A 21133-nucleotide genomic window follows, 5' to 3' on the forward strand; every position below is an offset into this window, starting at 1 on the left:
TATATATTTGAAATTTTCATAACAAAATGTTTGAGAAAAATCAGAATCAAGCCGTAAAATCTTACACCATAAACAACTGACAGAAAAGAGGGTAGATGAAGAGATGGTATAACCTATTCCTTACCTCTTCGACACTCCCTACCCCATCCCACCCAGAGAAGAGTAAAAGAAGTATATGGCCCTGAGGGAAAATGAGAAAAGAATCAGGGGAAAAGAGCCCTGAATGTTGTGAGTCCTCTTGGGGAAAATGAGTCCAACTCTTCTAGGGACTCATCCATCATCTCCTGAGAAGGATGTAACAGTGGTTAACTAGGATTTTGTGGATTTAAGAATGCTTTGCTGTAAAACTGAGGAAAATGCAGTATTTATCACATGGATCTGAGGATAGGAGATGAGAAGAGGGACCTGGAAGCTTCAGTGATTGCCAGTGAAGCAATGAGCCAATGAAAAGAGCATAAGGAACAGATTACACCAGTGCTAATTGCAGTGTAAGATGATGGATTATTGCAACCTGGTGCCTTCACCCTGAAGTTGCCAGAAAAATATAGGACCTCCAGATAAATTTGAGTGTTAGATGCACAATAACCTTTTTTGTAAAAGTATGTCTGATACAATATTTTGATGTTTATTTGAAATTCAAACTTAAGTGGGCATCCTGTTTTTTTTTTTTTTTTTTTTTTTTTTTTTTGCTGTACGCAGGCCTCTCACTGTTGTGGCCTCTCCCATTGCAGAGCACAGGCTCCGGACGCACAGGCTCAGCAGCCATGGCTCACGGGCCCAGCCGCTTCGCGGCATGTGGGATCCTCCCGGACCGGGGCATGAACCCATGTCCTCTGCATCGGCAGGCGGACTCTCAACCACTGTGCCACCAGGGAAACCCCATCCTGTATTTTTATTTGCCACATCTGGCAACTCTACTCCACATGCATTTTCCCACAAAATCTCCATCACAGACTGTAGGTGCTGCTGTAGGGAGAAGAAGACAGAGGAGAGAATCCCTGCGTAAGACTGCACTGAAAATATAAATTGCCTGAGAAAACGCTGAAGTGGCTGAGATTTCCTGAAGTCAACTGGATTAAATTATCTTCTAAAAGACAGGATAGGGGTCCTAGATTGAAACTAAATTCAGCTTAAAAAAGGGAGAAAATTACAATTTAGCACATGTGAGTTCTGTGGTTTGCAAACGTTTATCTGCTTCAATTTGAACTTCATAACAGTCCCGTGCAGCTGTCAGGAGAGGCATCTTTGATGTAAAGAAGGATTAAACTGAGGTTCAGAGTTGAGAAGTGACTTGCCCATGGTCATTACATGATGAGTGGGTGGCTGAACCCATACCAGACCTCAGTCCCCCTGGCTTATTCCCCACAAAGAACCTTTTACCTATGCGAGGAGACATGAATAACATAGCTAAAGATTATTGGACAAAACATAATTTACTTTGTTTGATACAGGAGCCTGAGCCATTAAGAAATATAATTCAGAAAAGTTTCAAGGGAGTTGAGCTTTCTTGAGGGCTACATATGAACTGGCTTGACCTTCAAGATCATATCCAAACAAACTCTTACCAGTTGCCATCACTACTTGCCTAGAGATTAATTTCTACTGCCAATAACTGGTGGTCAGAAAAGAGAAATTTAGCCTTCGAAAATTGTAATCCTGCATTTGAAGTTTTCAATGTTCTCTTCTCTGCCAGACTTTAATCCCTGATCACTCGGTATCTTTGCAAATCCCTTTATTTTTCCCTTGTACCTAGCTTACATGTGTTGACTTCACCTTCATTCATGTACTCATTCTTATAATAAATATTTATTGATTATGGACTGTGTATTGGACATGAGGTAAGTACTAGATGAGAGAAACAGACATGTCTTTCATGTATTTTCTGGTTTTTGAAAATAAAATCTGAAGATTAGAGGGATCATTCCATTGATAATGAAATCCTTTCTGCATCATTTCATAATCACCAAGCGATTAGCCTGGAGACCTCAGGTGAAAGAGACTACTTTCTTCCTGAGACAATACATCTCAACATATCATAGATTTAGATACTTTTTTTTTTTTGTGGTACGCGGGCCTGTCACTGCTGTGGCCTCTCCCATTGCGGAGCACAGGCTCCGGACGCGCAGGCTCAGCGGCCATGGCTCACGGGTCCAGCCGCTCCGCGGCATGGGGGATCCTCCCGGACTGGGGCACGAACCCGTGTCCCCTGCACACTGCGCCACCAGGGAAGCCCCCTAGATACTATTTTTAAATAGCAAAAATTATAGTTACATATAGTAATTAAGAAAGGGCATGTACATATATAGATGACGTGGGAATAATGGGAGTCTACGGTGATGACTTGTGGAAACACAAGTGATCAAATAGTGTACATTGGGACTGTTTTGTCTGAAAATGAGCCTGACTCAAAGAAAATCTCTCAATATGAGAGCTTGAAAATATTGTAAATATTTACTAGCTGATCTTACTGATTTAAGGAACATTTACTTTAAAAAACTAAATCTTCCTTACTGGAGAAAAAAATAAAAGGAATAAATTATCCCACTTTTTGCTACCTATCCCAGAATCCCATAGGAAAAGATATTTATATACTTTGTGGGTCCAGCCTCACTCCCCTCACAAGTACAAAAGAAGGTAAAAAGAGTCTTAAGATGCATTTCATCTAGATGGTAGACATTAGAATACTATGAACCTTCTTCAGTGAGAGCTGAAAGTGCCCATTTCGCTAGTATTTTCCCCACGCCCATTAAAGAAATTGTTTCTAACCAAACTAGAAATGGGAAGGCTTGCTTGAGAAAAAAGGTTTCTTGAGGCATTAGATTCCAAAACCCATCTTAGGTTTGGAAGTCCTTACGAGAGATCCACATTCTGTCACAAAGCTAAACAGATCAAGAATATAAAGAATACATATTTGCTAAACAACTCTTATGAACGTGTTTATTCGTGGTATCTCCCAAGCCAAGAATGTAGCTTCCTTAATAGTGTCACAAATTTACAAATCTCTGAACCCAGAGACTGACGTTACTCTTCCTTCTGCATAATAAGAAAGACATATCTAAAGTTTTTTTCAAGTGTAATTGCTGAAGTCATATAAGTCTATGAGAGGGCAACGATTCCAAAAGTAAGGATAATACTTTTAGCTCTGAAAGTCTGTTTGCTAGAAGCCCTGACACTCCGAATTCATTTTCTTCTCTTTGCAGCCTCTTGGATGCCTTATGTTCGTTTATTCCGTTAAAATTATAAAATGTATTATAATTTCCACCCAGATGTCACCCTTCACTTCAAGACTTGGTGGCTTCCTCCACTAACACCCCCTCGTGTTGGCATGCTGCTCTCCTGGCCACCAAAGCAGCCTGCATTGGAGCTTCCAGGATCACTATGTTCAGAGGCAGATGGAATCGTCTTGCACCTACTGCTCACATCTCCAAAGGACAACCTGCATCTTCCAGTGTTCTCTAAATCCCTCTCTTGTGGAACTTGGGGCAAATCCTCCCAGCGATGGAAGAGAAAACCTTTGAGTAAGAAAGTGTCCTACTCAAAAGTGTCTCTTACTTATTAACCAAGAGGAGCTTGAGCTTATCACCTCACTTCTATCCAATAGACAGCCATCTGTCCAACAATGGACGCCTCTCAAGTGTTAGGGAGAGTTTCTGTCTCCCTTCTTTTATAAGAGTTTTAATTGTGTCTTAGAGTTCGATTTTAGCTTACAGACTTGTGTGTCTGTTTTCCTGTGGTGCCTGGTGTTATACCTTATTATAAAATAGAGTTCAAGGTGGACAGACACAGCAAGATCTCCTTATCTGGACATATACCTGATATTCGTGCATAGTGGAAGCTTTTAAAATCTTTGTAATGAATGGAGGAATAAAATGTCATAGATAAGGCATGGTGATATTTAGGGAAACACAACATGGTCTCTTTATCCACTCATCTGTTTAGTTTTGAGATTTGATTATACTTTTAGAACTATAAGACTAAAAACTACTAGCTGAACTTAGAGATAAGAGAAAGATACATAGCTCATTTAAATTTCACCCAGGTTGCCAACTGTGAGCTTCAAACACCACAAAGTGCAGCAGCTGAGTTGAGACAGGCCTTCTTGTTGCCTAAGAACTTGCTGTTTTTCCAGCCAGCTATTCAAACATTTCCCAGGGAACAGTAAACAGGTCCTCACACAAAAATTCAACGTTTTTTCCTAACAAAGAAAGGATTGAAATACTCCACGATTACCACAACTGAATCAGCTATATGTATACGTATATCCCCTCGCGCTTGCGTCTCCCTCCCACCCTCCCTATCCCACTCCTCTAGGTGGTCACAAAGCACCACCGAGCTGATCTCCCTGTGCTATGCAGCTGCTTCCCGCTAGCTATCTATTTTACATTTGGTAGTGTATATATGTCAATGCTATTCTCTCACTTCGTCCCAGCTTGAGACGTCCCAGCTTACCCTTCCCCCTCCCTGTGTCCCCAAGTCCATTCTCTATGTCTGCGTCCTTATTCCTGTCCTGCCCCTGGGTTCATCAGAACCGTTTTTTGTTTTTTTTTTATTCCCTATATATGTGTTAGCATATGGTATTTGTTTTTCTCTTTCTGACTTACTTCACTCAGTATGACAGACTCTAGGTCCATCCACCTCACTACAAATAACTCACTTTCATTTCTTTTTATGGCCGAGTAATATTCCATTGTATATATGTGCCACATCTTCTTTATCCATTCATCTGTCAATGGACACTTAGGTTGCTTCCATGTCCTGGCTATTGTAAATCATGCTGCAATGAACACTGTGGTACATGTATCTTTTTGAATTATGGTTTTCTGAGGGTATATGCCCAGTAGTGGGATTGCTGGGTCGTATGGTTGTCCTATTTTTAGATTTTTAAGGAACCTCCATATGGCTCTCCATAGTGGCTGTATCAATTTACATTCCCACCAGCAGTGCAAGAGTGTTCCCTTTTCTCCGCATCCTCTCCAGCATTTATCGTTTGTAGATTTTTTGATGATGGCCATTCTGACCGGAGTAAGGTGATACCTCATTGTAGTTTTGATTTGCATTTCTCTAATGATTAGTGATGTTGAGCATCCTTTCATGTGTTTGTTGGCAATCTGTATATCTTTGGAGAAATGTCTATTTCAGTCGTCTGCCCATTTTTAGATTGGGTTCTTTGTTTTTTTGACATAGAGCTGCATGAGCTGCTTGTAAATTTTGGAGATTAATTCTTTGTCAGTTGCTTCCTTTGCAAATATTTTCTCCCATTCTGAGTGTTATCTTTTCATCTTGTTTATGGTTTCCTTTGCTGTGCAAAAGCTTTTAAGTTTCATTAGGTCCCACTTGTTTATTTTTGTTTTTATTTCCATTTCTCTAGGAGGTGGGTCAAAAAGGATCTTGCTGTGATTTATGTCAAAGAATGTCCTTCCTGTGTTTTCCCCTAGGAGTTTTACAGTGTCTGGCCTTACATTTAGGTCTTTAATCCATTTTGAGTTTATTTTTGTGTATGGTGTTAGGAAGTGTTCTAATTTCATTATTTTCCATGCTGCTGTCCAGTTTTCCCGGCACCACTTATTGAAGAGGCTGTCTCTTCTCCATTGTATATTCTTGCCTCCTTTATCAAAGATAAAGTGACCATATGCGTGTGTGTTTATCTCTAGGCTTTTTATCCTGTTCCATTGATCTACATTTCTGTTTTGGTGCCAGTACCATGCTGCCTTGATTACTGTAGCTTTGTAGTATAGTCTGAAGTCAGGGAGCCTGATTCCTCCAGCTCCGTATTTCTTTCTCAAGATTGCTTTGGCTATTCGGGGTCTTTTGTGTTTCCATACAAATTGTGAAATTTTTTGTTCTAGTTCTGTGAAAAATGTCATTGTATTTTTTTTTTTTTTTTTTTTTTTTTTGCGGTACGCGGGCCTCTCACTGTTGTGGCCTCTCCTGTTATGGAGCACAGGCTCCAGACATGCAGGCTCAGCGGCCATGGCTCACGGGCCCAGCCGCTCCGCGGCATGTGGGATCTTCCCGGACCGGGGCATGAACTCATGTCCCCTGCATCGGCAGGCAGACTCTCAACCACTGCACCACCAGGGAAGCCCTGCCATTGGTTTTTGATAGGGATTGCATTGAATCTGTAGATTGCTTTGGGTAGTATAGTCATTTTCACAATGTTGATTCTTCCAATCCAAGAACATGGTATGTGTCTCCATCCATTTGTATCGTCTTTAATTTCATTCATCAGTGTCTTATAGTTTTCTGCATACAGGTCTTTTGTCTCCTTAGTTAGGTTTATTCCTAGGTATTTTATTCTTTTTGTTGCAATGGTAAATGGGAGTTTACCATTAAATTAAGTTTACCATCAAATTAAGTTTCCTTAATTTCTCTTTCAGATTTTTCATCATTAGTGTATAGGAATGCAAGAGATTTCTGTTCATTCATTTTGTATGCTGCTACTTTACGAAATTCATTGATTAGCTCTAGTAGTTTTCTGGTAGCATATTTAGAATTCTCTATGTATAGTATCATGTCATCTGCAAACAGTGACAGCTTTACTTCTTCTTTTCTGATTTGGATTCCTTTTATTTCTTTTTCTTCTCTGTGGCTAAAACTTCCAAAACTATGTTGAATAATGGTGGCGAGAGTGGGTAACCTTGTTTTGTTCCTGATCTTATAGGAAATGGTTTCAATTTTTCACCATTGTGAACGATGTTGCCTGTGGGGTTGTCATATATGGACTTTATTATGTTAAGTTCCCTCTATGCCTACTTTCTGCAAGTGTTTATCATAAATGGGTGTTGAATTTTGTCGAAAGCTTTTACTGCAACTATTGAGATGATCATATGGTTTTTCTCCTTCAATTTGACAATATGGTGTATCACATTGATAGATTTACATATATTGAAGAATCCTTGCATTCTTGGGATAAATCCCACTTGATCATGGTGTATGGTCCTTTTACTGTGCAGTTGGATTCTGTTTGCTAGTACTTTGTTGAGGAGTTTTGCATCTATATTTATCAGTGATATTGGCCTGTAGTTTTCTTTTTTTGTGACATCTTTGTCTGGTTTGGTATCAGGGTGATGGTGGCCTCACAGAATGAGTTGGGAGTTGTTCCTCCCTCTGCTATATTTTGGAAGAGTTTGAGAAGGATAGGTGTTAGCTCTTCTCTAAATGTTTGATAGAATTAGTCTGTGAAGCCATCTGGTCCTGGGCTTTTGTTTGTTGGAAGATTTTTAATCACAGTTTCAATTTCAGTGATTGTGATTGGTCTGTTTATATTTTCTATTTCTTCCTGGTTCAGTCTTGGAAGGTTGTGCTTTTCTAAGAATTTGTCCATTTCTTCCAGGTTGTCCATTTTATTGGCATAGAGTTGCTTGTAGTAATCTCTCATGATCCTCTGTATTGCTGCAGTGTCAGTTGTTACTTCTTTTTCATTTCTAATTCTATTGATTTGAGTCTTCTCCTTTTTTTTCTTGATGAGTCTGGCTAATGGTTTATCAATTTTTTTTTAACTTCTCAATGAACCAGCTTTTACTTTTATTGATCTTTGCTACTGTTTCCTTTATTTCTTTTTCATTTATTTCTGATCTGATCTTTATGATTTCTTTCCTTCTGTTAACTTTGGGGGTTTTTGGTTCTTCTTTCTCTAATTGCTTTAGGTGTAAGGTTAGGTTGTTTATTTGAAATGTTTCTTGTTTCTTGAAGTAGGATTGTATTGCTGTAAACTTCCCTCTTAGGACTGCTTTTGATGCATCACATAGGTTTGGGTCGCCATGTTTTCATTGTCATTTGTTTCTAGGTATTTTTTGATTTCCTCTTTTATTTCTTCAGTGATCTCTTGGTCATTAAGTAGTGTATTGTTTAGCCTCCATGTATTTGTATTTTTTACAGATATTTTCCTGTAGTTGATATCTAGTCTCATAGCATTGTGGTCGGAAAAGATACTTGATACGATGTCAATTTTCTTAAATTTATCAAGGCTTGATTTGTGACCCAAGATATGATCTACCCTGGAGAATATTCCATGACCACTTGAGAAGAAAGTGTATTCTGTTGCTTTTGGATGGAATGTCTTATAAATATCAATTAGGTACATCTTGTTCAGTGTGTCATTTAAACCTTGTGTTTCCTTATTTACTTTCATTTTGGATGATCTGTCCATTGGTGAAAATGGGGTGCTAAAGTCCCCTACTATGATTGTGTTACTGTCAATTTCCCCTTTTGTGGCTGTTAGCATTTGTCTTATGTATTGAGGTGCTTCTATATTGGATGCATAAATAATTACAATTGTTATATCTTTTTCTTGGATGGATCCCTTGATCATTATGTAGTGTCCTTCTTTGTCTCCTATAATGGTCTTTATTTTAAAGTCTATTTTGTCAGATATGAGAATTGCTACTCCAGCTTTCTTTTGATTTCCATTTGCATGGAATATATTTTTCCATCCCCTCACTTTCAGTCTGTATGTGTCCCTAGGTCTGAAGTGGGTCTCTTGCAGACAGTATATATGACTCGTTTTTGTGTTCTTTCACCCAGTCTATATCTTTTGGTTGGAGCATTTAGTCCATTTACATTTAAGGTAATTATCAATAGGTATGCTCCTATTACCATTTTCTTAATTGTTTTGTGTTTGTTTTTGTAGGTCTTTTCCTTCTCTTGTGTTTCCTGCCTAGAGAAGTTCCTTTAGCGTTTGTTGTAAAGCTGGTTTGGTGGTTCTGAATTCTCTTAACTTTTGCTTGTCTCTAAAGGTTTTAATTTCTCTGTCTAATCTGAATGAGATCCCTGCTGCGTAGAGTAATCTTGGTTGTAGGTTTTTCCCTTTCATCACTTTAAATATGTCCTGTCACTCCCTTCTGGCTTGCAGAGTTTCTGCTGAACGATCAGCTGTTAACCTTATGGGATTTCCCTTGCATGTTAATTGTTGCTTTTCCCTTGTTGCTTTTAATATTTTTTCTTTGTATTTAATTTTTGATAGTTTGATTAATATGTGTCTTGGTGTGTTTCTCCTTGGATTTATCCTGTATGGGACTCTCTGCACTTCCTGGACTTGACTATTTCCTTTCCCATATTAAGGAAGTTTTTAACTATAATCTCTTCAAATATTTTCTCAGACCCTGCCTTTTTCTCTTCTTTTTCTGGGACCCCTATAATTCGAATGTTGGTACGTTTAATGTTGTCCCAGAGGTCTCTGAGACTGTCCTCAACTCTTTTCATTTCTTTTTTCTTTATTCTGCTCTGTGGTAGCTATTTACATTATTTTATTTTCCAGGTCGCTTATCCGTTCTTCTGCCTCAGTTATTCTGCTATTGATTCCTTCTAGAGAATTTTTAATTTCATTTATTGTGTTGTTCATCATTGTTTGTTTGCTCTTTACTTCTTCTAGGTCCATGTTAAATGTTTCTTGTATTTTCTCCATTCTATTTCCAACATTTGGGGCCATCTTTACTATCATTACTCTGAATTGTTTTTCAGGTAGACTGCCTATTTCCTCTTCATTTGTTTGGTCTGGTGAGTTTTTACTTTGCTCCTTCATCTGCTGTGTATTGCTCTGTCTTCTCATTTTGCTTAATTTACTGTGTTTGGGGTCTCTTTTTCGCAGGCTGCTGGTTCATAGTTTCTGTTGTTTTTGGTGTCTGCCCGCAGTGGGTAAGTTTGGCTCAGTGGTTTCTGTAGGTTTCCTGGTGGAGGGGGCTGCTCTCTGTGTTCTGATGGATGAGGCTGGATCTTGCCTTTCTGGTGGGCAGGGCTGCATCTGGCGGTGTGTTTTGGGGTGTCTGTGAACTTAGTGTGATTTTAGGCAGCCCCTCTGCTAATGGATGAGGTTGTGCTCCTGTCTTGCTGGTTGTTTGGCATGGGGTGTCCAGCACTGGAGCTTGCTGGCCATTGCGGGGAGTTGGGTCTTACCGTTGAGATGGAGATCTCTGGGCGAGCTCTCGCCGATTGATACTATGTGGGGCCGGGAGGTCTCTGGTCGTCCAGTGTCCTGAAGTCAGCTCTCCCACCTCAGAAGCTCAGGCCTGACACCAGGCTGGAGCACCAAGACCCTGTCAGCCACGTGGCAGAAGATGAGAGATCATGTGGAGGAGAAATGAGGAGACTCAGCCAATATCCAGTACCCACTGCCACACATCTGAGTGAAGACAACTTGGACCCTCCAGCCACAGTGGAGCCTTCAAGATAACTGCAGATTAAATGATCCCAGGATAAGGACCCCCCAGATTTACAACCATACGACTCAGCAATTCCACTCCTAAGTATTTACCTCGAGGAGGAGGCGTGGGTGGAGCTAGCTTCCACAGAACGGTAAGAGACCCGGGTCAAGAGGCATGAAATCAAGGGAAAATCTGAGTTGAGGCTGCGGCGTTAGTGCAGCAGAGGAGCAGCGGTGCCTGCAGCCGCTGAGCAAGCACATGGCTTCACTCTCCTTCACTCACTTTAGTATATTCTTGTGACAACCCATTTTAGAGATGGGAAAACAAGATTTCAATAATCAAAATTTTATTTTGATAAAGAAATAGCTTAACTTTCTAAAAAGGGAAATAAGGAAACGGAAACTAGATCTTTTGTTTTTTTCAACAAATGTGGTTACAAAAAACGTGTGTCAACTTACTGTACTTTCCAAGAAGTTTCATATTACTCTCTGAACATTTCAAAACATTTTCCCAAAGCTTTTTGCCTTGAGAAGAATGTCCAGAGCTAGAATTTTTCTGCAGTTACTGGGAAATCTTCCCTCAGCTGGTACCAAAGTTATTAAAAGCCAATTTCTAGTGCTGTCTCAGTTAAAATCAGAAAAGCAAAATAGAATTTAAACACAAGACAATGCTCTTAAGCAAATTCAGTTGTGGTATATCTTCTTAAAATTGGGACACTTTTCCTTCCCTTTCCCAAGTGGCACCCTTGTTTCCAAGCATTACTGGAATGTATGTGTTTGTCCAAGAAATACATCTCAAGCCTCCTATCACTTTCTTTTGTCTTTGAAGACATACAATTACAGGGTCATAAATTAATGTTCATATATTAATTTTCTCATAGTATTAAGACCGTGTCTTGGTTTAGTGTAACTTCCATTTAACACCCATTTTGGAATTGAATGTTAATCTCACTTAGAAAATTATTTGTCCTTTGCCTATAAGATTTTCAATGCCTTCTGTTCACCAGCTGTCTACTTCAGCTCTCCCAGAATATTAAAACCTGCTTTCATACTGATGGAGTTCCTCATGTTCATCAATAATGTTTTTCTGTTTCCTCAAAGCAATGAGTCAGTCTGCTCATTTTCTCTTATAGTAATTCTTTCTCTTTCCTTATTCTTGGCAAAGATAGAGCAAAAAAGGAACATGACATATGTCTCAGGAGTTTTCATTAAATCATATTTCTTTTAGGCAGCCACACTCTTCCCATCTCATAATGTCATAAAGAAATTCATTTCCTCTTCCTGGAAAGGGAGTCTACCTTACCATTCTCATGCTTACTTCCACCAGTGGAAAAATGAGAGATGCCCTCCACAGTTCTTCTGTCATTGGCTCACCCTTGTCTTACCCCAAAAGATTTTTCCTATACTTTTTTTAGTTCCATCAGTATCTCAGTGAGAATGGAACAGTTTTTGTTTGTTTTGAATGTAGGATTTACTTCTGCAGAGTGCTATTGTAAACAGTAATTCAGCAGAGCTTCCAGCTGGAAACTAAGCTGTGTTTACTTAAGGAATCAAATATTTTAAGATACTTCAGATGACAATTGAGGAGGAGATGCCAGAAGTCCGTGAGATAAAGAGAAACTTCCAGGGATTTTTCCTGGGAGATCTTACCCTCAAAGAGAGAGTAAAGGCACAGTAGCTTGATCCAATGGTGATGCTTTAAGCCAGAAAGGAGGGCTTGCTCTGACAATAGCATCATTCCTGATACCAGCTTGAACTTGGGCCCAGTCACCGAATGATTCTTATGTGAGGGAGGGGAAGTTAAGAGCAGGATATATAGGGTAACCCAGACAAATCTGGGTTTAGGTCCAGAAACCAATTTCTACTAGCTATAGGACCATGAGAAAATGATCTAGCTTCACCAAGCCTCAGTTTCCCCATCTGCAGAAGAATGAAAGTCAAACTGTTACACATATTTCTGGCAAACACTGGATGTGTAAAGTAGCATTAGGGGCCTGTGTAACTAAAGTTGCAAAAGGAAATGTCTTTCCATTGAAATGGAGAGAGCAATAGCATTTAGCTGCATTTGGGCTCTGGAGAATATATCCAAATATTAGGCTGACTTGTCACAGTGAGTGGTACCACAACAATGCCACCGAGAGTGGTAAAGCTGACATCTAGAAGCAGCAGTGATAGGTGGGCATCTGACAATCACTGGCAGTCAAAAGCTTGAGGATGAGAAACTGGGCTTATAAGTGTATATTCAATATTCCCCTGTAGACTTTGAGAATTATTTGTGAAGGGATTCTAGAGATAAGTTGATTTTGTATATCTAGTTTTCTCACAGTGCATGAAAACAAACATGTTGCATAACACTGGTACCTTCTAGAAAAACCTATGTTGTGATACTTTACACATTCATGTGACACTTTATACCCCATCCACAGGAAGTCCATGACCGGTGGGGAAGACATGTCTATACATAAATGATTACAAAACCAAGGTGATAAAGCCTATGAATGAGGTATGAAGAAGGTATTTATTTAGGACAGAGCAAAAGGGGGCTGGAGAACTCTGTGGGACTAAAGAGTCATGACATGTCCAAACCTTGGCATAAAAGATAGTTCATCCAATGGGCAAGGAGACAAGGGTTTCCATGAAGAATAAACAGCATGTGAAAAGGCATAGTACATGAAACTGCATGGTCTGTTAGAGGACTGTGGAATGGTGGGACATGGGTGCATTTTGGGAAGTGGGAAATGGAGAGTGGAAAAAAGAAAACGAGCAGTTTTAACAGGAAAGATACTGAATTCACCTTTGAAAATGCTGAGTGAAGTTGATATGAGTATAGAAAAGTACTTGACCTTTAGTAGGTGTATGTGTCGGAAGTCATCAGCCTATATTTTGTAGTTTAGTGAGCCAATGATTATGGACAGATCCCTGGGTGACACTAGTATAACACGGGCAGGTGATGAAAGAGAAGTCAGTGAAGGTGAGTGAGAAGAAAAGATCAGAAGGAAAAAGGAGGGTGTTGAGGGATACTTTTATAGATGTAAATGGAGTAAGACATTTTAAGAAAGTTGAATTAGTGAATAGTATCAATTGCAAATGGGAGGACAAGTGAAAAATCAGATGCAAAATGACTGTGGATTTATCAGGGTAGAGCTTATTAGTGGTGTGATAAGGGGCTGCAAAGTCTTGGACGTCATGATCAATAAGCTTGGCTATGATATATTAGAGTGAGTTAGAACATTACCCCTAAAATGGGGGTGAGGGAGGGATAAATTAGGAGTTTGGGATTAACAGAGACATAGTACTATATATAAAATAGATAAATAACAAGGACCTACTGTATAGCACAGGGAACTACATTCAATATCTTGTAATAACCTATAATGGAAAAGAATCTGGAAAAGAATATATACATATCACTTTGCTGTACACCTGAAACTAACACATTGTAAATCAACTGTACTTGAATAAAAAAATAAAAAAATAAAATAAAATCATACTTAATGGTGAGAAAGAGAGAACATTACCCATAAAATAACATGAGGTCTCATAAATGTTTAAAGTTGAGGAGAATTAAGCTGGCAAGAGGTGATGGAGAGAGTGAAGATTTAGGAGCCCAAACACTCTTTAGTGACTGGTCTTATTAAGTGGTCCTCACTGCTACTCAGCAACTCATTTTAGTTTTGCACCTCTCTCCTGTCTCTCAGTCTCTCAATGGCCATTTCATATCTTCCCTTATGTTAACCACTGGACTTCACGTTTACCCTCGCATTCATTCTCTGTAGATGTCTTTACCTCACACTTCACAAGGACAATAAAAACCATTAGCCAGGTACCTGTTCTCCTTTGCCTGGATATGTATTGGAAAACGAGCCAATTTCATCAACAAAGTGATAGGGGAAACAGTATCTTAAAGAGAGGTAGAAGTTCCAGTTAAGTCCCCAGCACAGAGCGAGCTAACTTCCAGGAGAGTAGCAATAAGGATGGAGAAGAGGTCTTTAGCACATAAGGAGGAATCCAGAAAACAAAATGAATGGAATGGGGAGGGAAGTCAGTCAAATGAGTCTTGGGGGCTGATAATCAGAGAATATGCAGATCAGAGGTACTGGAGGGGATTCAAATTTTCATCATTAAATTTCTTTCCAGGATTAGACAAGATGGCCACTACAAAGAAGCACACATTTCGTGAAGGAAGGAAGTCTTAACTGGGAGTTAGAGATATGTGTATGGGGGTGAGAGTGAGAAGAGAAGAAAGAAAAGGGGAGGAAAGCCTCCTTGCCCCTCATCATTAGCAGAGAGTCATTTCTAACTCTGAAAAGAAATACTTTTTCAGGGAGAAGTGGGAAGAACACACACCATACTATTTGGTCATTAAATGAATGAAAGAGTTATAGGAATATCCACAACATTTTATTAAGTGAAAAAAGGTGAGTTTAACAAAACAGGGTGTGCACGTGTGTGTGTGTGTGTGTGTGTGTGTGTGTGTGTGTGACAGAAGGAGACACACAGACAGACCCCAAATGCTGAGAGAGGCTCTCTAGGAGCTGTGGGCATGGAGGGGATTTCAGAGGCTGATACATGTTTGGCGAGGCCTGAGGCTTATACAATTCCAGGACCTCCTTTAAGAGAAAAAGACACAAATCTGTGAATGCTAATTAGTTACAAAAGTAAATATTTGTTTAGGGGAATCCAAGCTTAATTAGCTCCACAACAAATCTGTCTCTACATGATTTTTATAGTATTCTCTATGCTTAGTATAGCTTTTCCACAATGAGCATGAATTATTTTAGAACTAAGAACCAAAGCAGAAGTTATGTAAATTTTTTTTTCTTTTTGTGGTACGCAGGCCTCTCACTGTTGTGGCCTCTCCCGTTGCGGAGCACAGGCTCCGGACGCGCAGGCTCAGCGGCCATGGCTCACGGGCCCAGCCGCTCCACGGCATGTGGGATCCTCCAGGATCGGGGCACGAACCCATGTCCCCTGCATTGGCAGGCAGACTCCCAACCAATGCGCCACCAGGGAAGCCCTATGTAAATGTTTTTAATGTCAGCCATGCTCTCTAATTTACTTACATTAGATCTCTTTTGAAATGATCATTAGAGACGGTTTCTAATCAGAAGGGCTGCAGAGTTTAAGAGCTTATGTTGTCATTTATGATGTATTTCTAGAAAGTCATGCACAAAATTCCTAGCTTGAGCTTACCCTTGAATTTTATTTGCTTACATAAAGCACTATAGACAAATATCCTAAAACAAGAGGAAAGTCAAAGTCAAACAACTCTAATCAGGAAAACCTTGTTCTTTCATCAAAAAAATGGACGTGAGTTGTGCAGACTTTCGCAACCCAGTGTAAGTGGGTTTACAAAAACGAGGTTAGCGCCTCCCAGTAAAAGAGCTGTCGCTGCAATAAGCGTTCTTTCTTGCGGCTTGAGCTCTGCTTCCCCTGGTATCACGCTTTAAACTGGAAGGAGCTTCTGCTGAGGGTTTCCTTGGTAACAGGAAGTGACTGTGTATGAGAAGTTGGTACTGGTTCACTTTGTCCTCTCAGCCATCAAGGAAGTGCATTACTGTAAATGATTTGGGGACTGTCCCCATGCATTCTTCTCGGTGAACACGCAGCTGAAGGGTGCATTGAGAAACCGCGAAAGAAGATGTTTTCTTACCTTCACAGAACATGGACTTCTGTGACTTGGCATTGGTCCCGGGGTGACCCCTCTGGGATCAGGAGAAACATTCCTCTCAATCAGATCGCAGATTTTATTATCCAGCTCCATGCTTTCACATCTGCCCAGGGGACATGGGAAAGTCACATTTTACAAAGATAATTAAAAATGATTATAATTTTGTGAGTGATGTGGAGGTGTTATTCGTGTATGATACCCCTCTAAAATCTCCAGTTCTCTAATTTCATTTTGTATTCATTAGTTGCTGCCATTAGAGAACTTTAAAGAGTATTGGAGTTTAATTTTCACTTACTTGCACATTTATTCCAAGTAATCAAGTAAGATACAGGCAAGTTTAGGGATTTTCACAGTCTGATAACGGTGACCAGAGCTGAGCACTCCCAGTAAGCCTGATGCTTTACATCCATATTCTTATTCAGTGGGTATAACAACGCATTACCATAGTCAGCACTACCTGCGTTATACAGATGAGCAAACTCAGCCTTAGGAAGTTAAGTAACTTACTAATTTACATGAAATCACACTGCAGAACATTGGCAGCACCAAGATCAGACGCAGATCTGTAGGGTTCTATGGCCTGTCTCTGGGCTATGTTTGCTGTGGGGACACATATACACCAGAAATATATCTACACGTGGAACAACTCCTACAGAACACCTACTGAACGCTGGCAGAAGACCTCTGACTGCCCAAAAGGCAAGAAACCCCCCACGTACCTGGGTAGGGCAAAAGAAAAAAGAATAAACAGAGACAAAAGGATAGGGACGGGACCTGCACCAGTGGGAGGGAGCTGTGAAGGAGGAAATGTTCCCACACCCTAGGAAGCCTGTTCGCGGGTAGAGACAGCGGGTGGCGGAGGGGGGAAGCTTCGGGGCCGCGGAGGAGAGCACAGCAACAGGGGTGTGGAGGGCAAAGCGGAGAGATTCCCGCACAGAGGATCAGGGCCGACCAGCACTCACCAGCCCGAGAGGCTTGTCTGCTCACGCGCCGGGGTGGGCGGGGCTGGGAGCTGAGGCTCGGGCTTCGGTCGGAGCACAGGGAGAGGACTGGGGTTGGCGGCGTGAACACAGCCTGAAGGGGGCTAGTGCGCCACGGCTATCCGGGAGGGAGTCCGGCGAAAAGTCTGGAGCTGCCGAAGAGGCAAGAGACTTTTTCTTCCCTCTTTATTTCCTGGTGCGTGAGGAGAGGGGATTAAGAGAACTGCTTAAAGGAGCTCCAGAGACAGGCACGAGCCGCGGCTAACAGCGCGGACCCCAGAGAGGGGCATGAGACGCTAAGGCTGCTGCTGCCGCCACCAAGAAGCCTGTGTGCGAGCACAGGTCACTATCCACACCTCCCTTCTGGGAGCCTGTGCAGCCCGCCACTGCCAGGGTCCCGGGATCCAGGGACAACTTCCCCAGGAGAACGCACGGCGCGCCTCAGGCTGGCGCAACGTCACACAGGCCTCTGCCGCCGCAGGCTCGCCCCACACTCCGTGCCCCCCCCCCCCCCCCCCCCCCGCCTGAGTGAGCCAGAGCCCCCGAAGCAGCAGCGCCTTTAACCCCGTCCTGTCTGAGCGGGAACAGACGCCCTCAGGCGACCTACACGCAGAGGCAGGGCCAAATCCAAAGCTGAGCCCCGGGAGCTGTGAGAACAAAGAAGAGAAAGGGAAATCTCTCCCAGCAGCCTCAGAAGCAGCGGATTAAAGCTCCACAATCAACTTGATGTGCCCTGCATCTGTGGAATACCTGAATAGACAACGAGTCATCCCAAATTGAGGAGGTGGACTTCGAGGGCAAGATTTATGATTTTTTCCTTTTTTCCTCTTTTTGTGAGTGTGTATGCTTCTGTGTGAGATTTTGTCTGTATAGCTTTGCTTCCACCATTTGTCCTAGGGTTCTATCCGTCCGTTTTTTTGTTTTTTAATATTTTTTCTTAATAATTATATTTTTATTTTAATAATTTTATTATATTTTATTTTACTTTATCTTCTTTCTTTTTTTCCTTCCTTCCCTCCTTCCTTCCTCCCTTCCTCCCTCCTTTCTTTCTTTCTTTCTACTTCTACTAATTCTTTCTTTCTGCTTTTTCTCACTTTTATTCTGAGCTGTGTGAATGAAAGGCTCTTGGTATTGCAGCCAGGAGTCAGTGCTGTGCCTCTGAGGTGGGAGAACCAACTTCAGGACACTGGTCCACAAGAGACCTCCCAGCTCCACATAATATCAAATGGCAAAAATCTCCCAGAGATCTCCATCTCAACACCCAGCTTCACTCAACGACCAGCAAGCTACAGTGCTGGACATCCTATGCCAAACAACTAGCAAGACAGGAACACAACCCCACCCATTAGCAGAGAGGCATCCTAAAATCATAATAAGTCCACAGACACCCCAAAATACACCACCAGGCGTGGACCTGCCCACCAGAAAGACAAGATCCAGCCTCATCCACCAGAACACAGGCACTAGTCCCCTCCACCAGGAAACCTACACAACCCACTGAACCAACCTTAACCACTGGGGACAGACACCAAAAACAATGGGAACTACGAACCTGCAGCCTGCAAAAAGGAGACCCCAAACACAGTAAGATAAGCAAAATGAGAAGACAGAAAAACACACAGCAGATGAAGGAGCAAGATAAAAACCCACCAGACCTAACAAATGAAAAGGAAATAGGCAGTCTACCTGAAAAGAATTCAGAATACTGATAGTAAAGATGATCCAAAATCTTGGAAATAGAGTAGAGAAAATGCAAGAAACGTTTAACAAGGACCTAGAAGAACTAAAGATGAAACAATGATGAACAACACAATAAATGAAATGAAAAAGACTCTAGATGGGATCAATAGCAGAATAACTGAGGCAGAAGAACGGATACGTGACCTGGAAGATAAAATAGTGGAAATAACTACTGCAGAGCAGAATAAAGAAAAAAGAATGAAAAGAGCTGAGGACAGTCTCAGAGACCTCTGGGACAACATTAAATGCACCAACATTCGAATTATAGGGGTTCCAGAAGAAGAAGACAAAAAGAAAGGGACTGAGAAAATATTTGAAGAGATTATAGTTGAAAACTTCCCTAATATGGGAAAGGAAATAGTTAAGTCCAGGAAGCACAGAGAGTCCCATACAGGAAAAATCCAAGGAGAAATACGCCAAGACACATATTAATCAAACTGTCACAAATTAAATACAAAGAAAACATATTAAAAGCAGCAAGGGAAAAACAACAAATAACACACAAGGTAATCCCCATAAGGTTAATGGCTGATCTTTCAGCAGAAACTCTGCAAGCCAGAAGGGAGTGGCAGGACATATTTAAAGTGATGAAGGAGAAAAACCTGCAACCAAGATTACTCTACCCAGCAAGGATCTCATTCAGATTTGATGGAGAAATTAAAACCTTTACAGACAAGCAAAAGCTGAGAGAGTTCAGCACCACCAAACCAGCTTTACAACAACTGCTAAAGGAACTTCTCTAGGCAAGAAACACAAGAGAAGGAAAAGACCTACAATAACGAATCCAAAACAATTAAGAAAATGGGAACTTTTTCTTTTCCCGTGACTTTTTTCCGTGACTTTTAGGTTTTACTTTTTGTTATTGTGATTAGTAGTCTGAGTGTGCTACTGGCTATAAGGGGGAGAAACAAACTACTCAATGAAGAAGTTACTCTGTGTAAATGTGCTTTAGATCCACAAGTCATGGTGTCTTAATTATTTCGTAATTGAGAGCTTTAACAGTTGTGGCTTAAAGAGGGGATGGAAGAGAAAAGATTTGCTCACAAAATTTTCAGAGTAGCATCGGCCTCGGGCAAGAGTGACTATTTCTAGAGTTCAACCCAAGGCTATGTGGCTTAATAATTTAAATAAATATCTAAAAATGGTCTTTGCATGTCTGAAACAAAAGCCTGGAGGATCGGGATATTTCTTATAAACATGAACTCTGTTACTGCCCTCTATCTGCATTCTTGGTTGGATCCCTATTTATCTCCTCTCTGCTTTTTGTGATGTGCCAGGTCGCTGAACTGATGCCACACACCCCAGCCAAACCTCTTGTGGCTGCTCCCTGGAGGAACGCGTGGACAGAAGAGCCAGATTGGAGTGGAGATAAGGTGCAGCTGCAGGTGCTGTTCAGCCCGCGAAAGGTTACAGGTGAGCATAGTTCTGTAGAAACCACATCTTCCTATAGCTATCCTACGGAGTTAAGGTTTGGCCATCTTACTGGAACTATTCTGCATCAGTAAAACATTCTTGTTCACAAGGGCAGAGCAACAGATGAGGCAGGATACAGCGTCTATAAATACACACTGTTTCAACAGGAGATATTGTGATACATGCAAACCTTGGCCTTTTTGTCTGGCTGAATGTTAGCCATTGTGCAGTTCTCACCTTAAGTATGGGAGCGTGACAAGACCCTAGATTGCATGAGATGTTCCAACTATGTATTTCCATAGCAACGTGTATTTCCTACATTAGGCAGCTTATTACACTTGATTGCATGTGTACTCACATGTATCCTCCATTAGATTAGAAACCCCTGGAGGCAGGCACAGGTTTGGCTTGCTTATCATTGAAACTCCAGAGTCTCAGACTGATTATGAAATGTTTGACAAGAGAACAGATAGTCAAGAACAACTAGGTCTGAGGTCAACAAGGATGCCAGGTAGTCCTGAAGGACGGGACGCTTGTATTAAAAAGTCACGTGTAGGCTGCTCATCTGTTCTCTCTAGACGCGTTCTCTCTATGGGATCTATATGATTTCTTCCCTCCTCATCTCAGTAGTCAGCCTCTGGGAGAAGGAGCTGACAAAGTCTAACAGCTATGGAGATGTAACAGGGCACACAACTTTCTGCTACAATCCATAGAGCTTTAGGCATCAGCAAGCAGCGTTCTGGAGGGATTTTGGAGTTGTGGAGTCCTTCCAAATTCCCTGGAATCAAACCTGTCGTCAGGTTGATGCTTGAGAAGAAATATAAGTCAGGATAAGATCTTGTCCGAGGGCAAGTAGTGAGCATGATTCTCTCCTCTCCTAACAAGTTTTCTGAGTTTTTATTGAGAGAAAAATGACACCGTTTTTAGATCTTAGATCTTCTGGATAGACTGAGCCTGGAACACCAAGGTTTGTTAGGATGTGAGTTTCTCTACTCCAGGGAGCAGGGACCCTGTTGGAGGAACAGCAGAAAGACGAAGAAGTCATGCAAATATTGCTACTCTCCCTACTATTTATTATGGGTTTGAAAACACACAAAATACACCCTCTAACAGGGATACAGGAGGGACATAGCTTGAGAGTTCATGGGTCAATAGGGGATAGATTCCTTGGTGTTTTTGTTACTATTTCTT

At 41.2% G+C, this 21133-nt stretch overlaps 1 protein-coding gene and 1 long non-coding RNA gene across 2 annotated transcripts in view; one reads left to right on the forward strand and one right to left on the reverse strand.

The window, feature by feature from the left end:
- TNIP3 (TNFAIP3 interacting protein 3) overlaps window positions 1-16001 on the reverse strand; it is a 59462-nt gene extending 43461 nt beyond the window's left edge. The window contains exon 1 of the mRNA XM_033419342.2: window positions 15792-16001. Coding sequence (XP_033275233.1) covers window positions 15792-15902 — 111 coding nt within the window. The 5' untranslated portion in view covers window positions 15903-16001. The remainder of the gene's footprint in view (window positions 1-15791) is intronic.
- Window positions 16002-17388: 1387 nt separating this feature from the next.
- The window catches only part of LOC125964338 (uncharacterized), an 86908-nt gene continuing 83163 nt past the window's right edge, over window positions 17389-21133 (forward strand). The window contains exon 1 of the long non-coding RNA XR_007477275.1: window positions 17389-17573. This is a non-coding gene — a long non-coding RNA (uncharacterized LOC125964338). The remainder of the gene's footprint in view (window positions 17574-21133) is intronic.

The sequence above is a fragment of the Orcinus orca genome, chromosome 4 (genome assembly GCF_937001465.1).
Source record: "Orcinus orca chromosome 4, mOrcOrc1.1, whole genome shotgun sequence".
Classification (NCBI taxonomy): Eukaryota; Metazoa; Chordata; class Mammalia; order Artiodactyla; family Delphinidae; genus Orcinus; species Orcinus orca.